This window comes from Perkinsus marinus (assembly GCF_000006405.1).
Source record: "Perkinsus marinus ATCC 50983 genomic scaffold scf_1104296973546, whole genome shotgun sequence".
NCBI lineage: Eukaryota > Perkinsozoa > Perkinsida > Perkinsidae > Perkinsus > Perkinsus marinus.
The window spans coordinates 6,446-12,825 of NW_003201395.1; the positions used below are offsets into that span (position 1 = coordinate 6,446).

Sequence of the window (6,380 nt, forward strand, 5' to 3'; positions counted from 1 at the left end):
ACATCGATATACCAGCTCGAGTGTTCAAGACTGGGTCATGCGGATGGTGGGGCCGCACTAATATCAAAGTCCCTGTTGGCAAGCATAAAGTTATGGCTTCTTGTCAATTCCAAATAATTGTGCAGAAGTCTAAGGAATGGCCCGAGAAGTAGACTCATCACTATCCGTATATTATGCTCGAGTGAGCTATCATAGTCGACGCCATATTGATGTTGAGTTTGGAGTATATTCTTATGCGATGGGTGCGATTGATGATTATGTTCCCTCCTCCTGACTTGTAAATTATCGTGGTGGTGACAGTGCCGATGTCAACTGAATAATACGGTCACAACTATACCGTTTTTCGTGCAAGTTGATAAGTGACACTTCAAAAATGGTTCGCATCAGGAATGAAGTCTATCATTTCTTTCAATGGGCTACACTGAGTAGTTCACATGGATGTCTCGGGTGTTATGTTGTTGGTGTGGCAAGAAACAGTAACAAACAGTGTGTTCTTCTAAAAATGGGCCCAATGAACAGTATTGATTCCACGAAGAAAATGGTACACACATCGACCAAAGCTAGCTTCAAAAGACAGTAGCAACCACACCAGGTTCACCTACTGCGAACGCAAAACCAGATGAACAGCACCACAAGAATTGGAATGAGTATAGTAATTGCGACTTTGAGATCACTTCATTGCATGATATCATCAGCAAGGATCGCCAGTACGATCTCGAGGAGAATTGGCAGCGGCCCCTGAAGGGCTGCTCATGTTGAAGTTAGTTATTTGGTTGATAACATCAGCCGCTTGCCGCAGAATCCTAATAGCTTCGGCACAATGGGCTCGGCCTTGGGAAATCTCCGGAGACTCGTTGAGCAATTCGCCGAAAAGGTCCTCCTTATACAGTTGCGTGACCAGCTCTCGATGCAGCACCTGAGGTCCAACGGATGGAGCCTCAATGGCAGGGTTGTCCATCTCACTGGAGGCAGTTCCGGAATTCCGAAACTCATAGTGAAATTTCAATTCCTTTCAAAGGCAGGAATTTGAAAACTTGGAAACTTGACGAGATGCGAGTCAACTTCTTTCGCTCCACGCTGATACTATCTCATTGAATCAATCGTAGTAGTACATACTGATGAGGTATATCGAATACTAGTTCTAAAGTACAGTGGAGAATTTCGGGAAACAATAATCCTTGGAATTTCACTTCCAACAACCCTGTCCGAGGATGATAATAGTCGTACCATATCTGCTCCAAAAGTGTTGACCATGAAACACATGACAGCCTTTGGGACGAGGTCACAGATGGACCTCTTGACGATGTTGAGGTATCTGCCAATGACACTTGCCGATTTGCCGTGCTGATTCGCAACAACCCACGATGCGATCAAGCTCTTGATTATGTCCGTCTCTATACGCTCCTTCTCGCTGAGTTGGCTCGAGTGCACGGACACCACAGCAGGCGGTGCAGCAAGGCGAATGCCCGAGGGGATCCCCCCAGTTAGCGAAGTGATGCTATTATCCCGCTCTAAACCTGTCCCCCCGTTCTAGCTGAAACAATAAGAGAAGGAAGCCACTCACGTGCACCCATCATGGGGGTCGCTGCGGCGCTCCGAAGAGGCCCCAGGCTCCAAAGGAGACCACCACTTCCCTGTGGTGGATTCACAGGCGCCAGGCCAGGGACTGACACATGACACTCAGTCGCCCGTTATTCAACATTCGCTCACTAGAGATGGCAGGAGCAGACCCTCCGTTGACCCTCGGGGACATGGCGGCAGCTGAAGCACTGCTGACTTGGGCATCCGAGTCTGAGTGGCGGGAATGGTCTCGTCTCATTGAGGAAGTCCCATGGGATGCCGTATTCCCTGAGGAAGAGATTCCCATCAGGGCCACAGGCAACAAGCTGTTGATGATCACCACCACCACGCCAGAAGCCGAATATGCCGCTACGGGCAGCAGCAGTGCCGCCACCTTCTACTAGGAGGGGGTCGGAGAGCATAGGCTGCTGTGATCCATCGGGCGCTGTACTCCCACATTCTGACCTGAGATGGAGGAGCCCTATGAACGTACTATCATCATAGAGCCTTACAACGAGGGTGTGGGGTCCATTGTGGAGATAGCCGGCTCTCCTTTAGAGAAATGAAAGCCTGCTGTTGCCTCCATCCCGTACCGGGGGCTCTCAGAGGAACATGCCATTGAACCTCGCAACATCAATAACGATTCGAATCGCTTCCACCACACGCTTAGCGAATATTCTCAAGGAATAGGATGAGACTAGGCAGAAACAACGAGGTCATCGTTCTCACAGATATCGCAAGAAATCATAAAATATTTGAGGAACTTAGAAACGGCTAAGGGCCCAATGAGGAACGGCCACCGCCTATACTGCAGCAGCTTACAGGCACTGATAGCCCTCGAGCCTCCGATGAAGTCCGGATGGTTGGTGTTGATGTAACCAGTTTCGATCCGTATGAGATTGCGTATCATCTCTTTAGTCGGCGCCAGGCAGGAAGCCAGGACCGAGCGCACTACATCGTACACTCGCGCTCGCAACTTGTCAAATCTAAATCGGCGAAATCAATCCATCCTGTTGCTTCAGAAGCAGCCCAGTACCGGCGAAACTCCGGCATGGACCTTATGGTGAATGTAAGGCACTTGGTGAGCTCGGCATGGACGAGATCAGCACACTGCAGAGAAGGGGAGAGGAGCTTATTTATCTGGCCCTTCACAAGGGTTTCAAAAGCTGCCTGAAGTAGTGGCTCATTCGGGCAGCAACAGCGCAGATGCTTCTACTTCTGGTACGAACAGTGGGCTCTTCGGACCATTGGCGTTCCGTATGCTGGTTCGAATGTCGTGGTCAGTGAGCCCGTCAAACGGATCGAACTGATTCACTGCAGCCCCGAACACATCGAAAAAAATATAATGAATCCTCGCTCCGCCCTGAGGCACTGCATAGCACCCCGTAGTAGCCTCCTCCCGAGCTGCTCACCACGATAGCAGGCAGAGGAGCCTCGCCATCTACTGAGTCGTGAGGACTGGAATTATTGCGGCCTTCAATGCAATCCGCAAAACACCGAGAAAACTTCGTGAAAAGCTGCAGGAGTATATTGCCAGCCTGAGCCGCCGAAGAGTTCAATGACAAACTCAGCGTGTCCAACTACTCGACTGTGATCGGCCAACATACCACCACAGAGGTCGGTGCCGTAGGCAGCCATTTCCTGCTCGTATTCATGCAACATAGTATTCACCTGCTAGTCAATGACCCTATAAAGTAGCAGATGAGCCCCACCCGGTCCCTCAGCCCAGGAAGGGCCTCTCGTATGTGGGCCATAAGAATACGATGCAGCTGACGGGCCATATACGCCGTACCGCAGTGGCCTGATATATGCCTGAGGAAAGTCCCTATCAACAATTCTTACTCCATAGCGGGCAAGCAGTGGAGGAAGTTATGCACATGGTCAACTACATGTGTTGATGACAATTCTGAGAAAATTTGGGGAAATTCTCATTGGTTTCTATACACTTCTACTCGAATTCATATATAAACTACCATAGTTAGTGAAGAAACTCCTGAGCTCAGCTGAAAAGGGCAAACGCGCATTCCTCCAACACTGCGGACAATTGCCAAGTCCACGCTAGGCCCCTAACCCCAGACCTATAAGCCTCGTGCTTCTTGAAGAATGCCTCTTCGTTTTTGATACTGTCTCGAATGGTGACACCGTTCTGTATATCCTTTTGTGATCGACATACCACCCCTACATACCCTTGTCGTAGCGGATACACCTAAAGCCGAGTCGAGACCCGTTGACCTCCTGTTGCCGACCTTGCCGTTGATCATGTCAAGAGCATCTGTCCCCTCATCCATACAGTCCATCTTAGTGATGACCCCCATCGTCCGATCACCAGAAGGGTCCACCTTGGAAAGAGGACCTCATTATTGACGTAGTCTACCTCCCCCTCACCTGCCGCGCAAGTTGCAGAGAATCACTGTTGGCCAAATCAGTGTTGGCCGCGGTCACTGAGAAAAGAAGCCCTCCTCAGCTGTGTGGGAAAATATACACATGGTCAACAACATGCGCCGGTGACAATACAAAAACTTTCAGGAATTTCGGAAAATTTACGTATACCGTAATTCGTATACGAACTCCCTAGCTCACCTGAGAAAAGCGAACATATATTGCAAGACTGAACAACAGGGATGATCTTCCTACCAGCAAGCACGATACAGTTTGGCTTTGAAATGTACGACAGGACCATGTCCTTGATCCTGGCCTCGACATCAAGTGGTTGGTCTCCCACAGGCACCTTCGTGATACCAGGCAGATCGATCAAAGTCAGATCTGAATGGGTCCATCACCAGCGACCCCAAGAGGCCTCCTCACCAATGACGTAGGGCGAGAAGATCTTCAGACATATTGGTTCCGGACTGACCCCCTTGGAAGCACCACAGACTCGATCAGTTTCCTCTTCTATTTCCTGGCGAATCTCGGCGAAGTCGGAGAATCTAACGCCGCCCAGTAAAGGGGGACAAGGCGGTAAGGCGGGTAAAAAGGGGGGACGGTGTGGGAAAATACGCACATATGTTGGTGACAATATGGAAATTTTGAGGAAATTATTGTTGGTTTTTGTACAACTCCTCCCGAATTCGTATGTAAACTTCTATAATTAGTGAGGAAACTCCTGAGCTCAGCTGGAGAAACCCAACATATATTGCCACCCCATAGTAGTCGCTGCCTGCAACAGCGTATGAGCCTCATCCACTCCATTTTAATAATCATGCACATATATTATGTCTACTGAACTCTCGAACAGTGTGAGAATATGTGCGCATCGTCCACTACGTTTGATGGTAAAACTGTGGAAATTTTGAGAAATCATTTTTGATTTTTTTTACGCATCTACACAAAATGGCGTGTGGTTTCCCATTCCCAAGTAGTGTGCTCAGTTGAGGTAACCAAACACATGTATCCCCACACTGTTGTCTAATCCTCGACTTACTTTTTATCAGGTCGATGGGTAAATTCCCCCCACTCTTTAGCAGTCTTATCACCACCACTACCTACAGTGTGACACTACAGCAACGACAACAGCCACATGCCGTGTCACCAGCCCTTATCGTAGGACCAACGACTTGATCCTTAGTCGTATTGCGAAGCTGTAGAATCAGCGGTCTGCGAGTGACTATACCCGTCCCACGTGGGAGGAAGTCCCGACCGACCAGAGCTTCCAACACCTGCTCGAGTCAGTCCTACCCCCCACACTGTGATCGACCTTACACTGGTCTTTCCAACACTTTGGCAGCCGACAACAGCCAACTGTGGCAAATCCAAGGTCACATGGAGCCCCACTGTCGAGAGAAGATCCTGGAGTCTGTTGATCACTGGTATGAGTTGATCCATGAACCACAGTAGAAGAACAGTACAGTTGAAGCAAAGTCTTCATATCTTAGTAATTGACAACAGGTAACGCAATACCTTCCCCGATGTCCGAAACATGCACACGCTGAAACACTGTCACCAATTATCTCCTACTCCCTCAGACCTCTCCGCGGCTCGCTCCGCCTTCCGTTTTGATTTCATCCACATGTCGGTGGCCAGCTTCTCGACTCTGCTGTTAATAACCTACCATGGAACCCTGAGAGCCCGCGCCCATAACTACACCAACATCGTCCAAGTCTCGAGCTATTCTCCTCGTCTTAGCCGCATCTCTCGCCTCAATGAGCTCCTTAATATGCTTGTTACTCTTCATCACACTAGCCTTCATCCGGTCAAACGCTGTAGTGTCCGCTTGGAAACGAGCCGCCTAGGAGAAAGCCTAGTAAGGTCACAGACCAGACCGGTCCCCCCCCAACCTCGACGAGCTGTTTGGTATAAGCTGCTACTGCCCAGGCATCGGACATGTAGTACACGCATTCATTCAGCTGACCGTTTTGGTGATAGAGTGATGGGAAATCCGGAATCTACAACGGAGGCGTCAACCCATAGACCAAGACTACTACTACTACTACGACGACTACTACTACTACTACTACTACTACTACTATTACTACCTCCTCAAGAGCCAGTTTGTGCAGTTCTAGTCTCGAAGGCTGACCCACATTGTCAACTCCCTGAGATGACATCACCATCGTAGCCCAACGACAAGCAGCAACAACGGCTTACCATAAATCGCCTTGCGACTCTGCTAGCGACAGGGAATATTTTCACTCGTGGGGGCTCAACTCCTGGTTGGTTGAAGACCCTATGCAGATCGTGCTGAACGATACCTGCAACCCGAAGCCTCCTCGCAAGCAGTGTGGCAGAAAATATGGAATGGTGTTGGTGATTGTAGGATTTTTTTGCTGTTTTTTGTCCACTCTTACTCCGAGTCGTGTGAAAAATTCGACCATGGAGTTTCA

The 6,380-nt window shown here is 49.3% G+C and overlaps 2 protein-coding genes across 2 annotated transcripts; both read right to left on the minus strand.

Moving 5' to 3' along the window:
• Positions 1 to 653: 653 nt before the first annotated feature.
• Positions 654 to 5,382, minus strand: Pmar_PMAR026122 (dynamin, putative; the record flags this gene model as incomplete). Its single annotated transcript, XM_002766177.1, has 20 exons — positions 654 to 916; positions 1,228 to 1,315; positions 1,364 to 1,517; positions 1,565 to 1,666; positions 1,711 to 1,848; positions 1,901 to 2,025; positions 2,073 to 2,184; positions 2,383 to 2,546; positions 2,597 to 2,730; positions 2,777 to 2,931; positions 3,020 to 3,126; positions 3,232 to 3,372; positions 3,639 to 3,766; positions 3,807 to 3,899; positions 3,946 to 4,001; positions 4,195 to 4,323; positions 4,366 to 4,487; positions 4,982 to 5,015; positions 5,108 to 5,216; positions 5,260 to 5,382. 20 exons carry the CDS (start codon positions 5,380 to 5,382, stop codon positions 692 to 694), a joined length of 2,439 nt encoding a protein of 812 aa, XP_002766223.1. The 3' UTR covers positions 654 to 691.
• A 214-nt stretch (positions 5,383 to 5,596) lies between these two features.
• Pmar_PMAR026123 (hypothetical protein) lies at positions 5,597 to 6,110 on the minus strand (the record flags this gene model as incomplete). Its single annotated transcript, XM_002766178.1, has 3 exons — positions 5,597 to 5,785; positions 5,835 to 5,942; positions 6,033 to 6,110. 3 exons carry the CDS (start codon positions 6,108 to 6,110, stop codon positions 5,597 to 5,599), a joined length of 375 nt encoding a protein of 124 aa, XP_002766224.1.
• Positions 6,111 to 6,380: the final 270 nt, after the last annotated feature.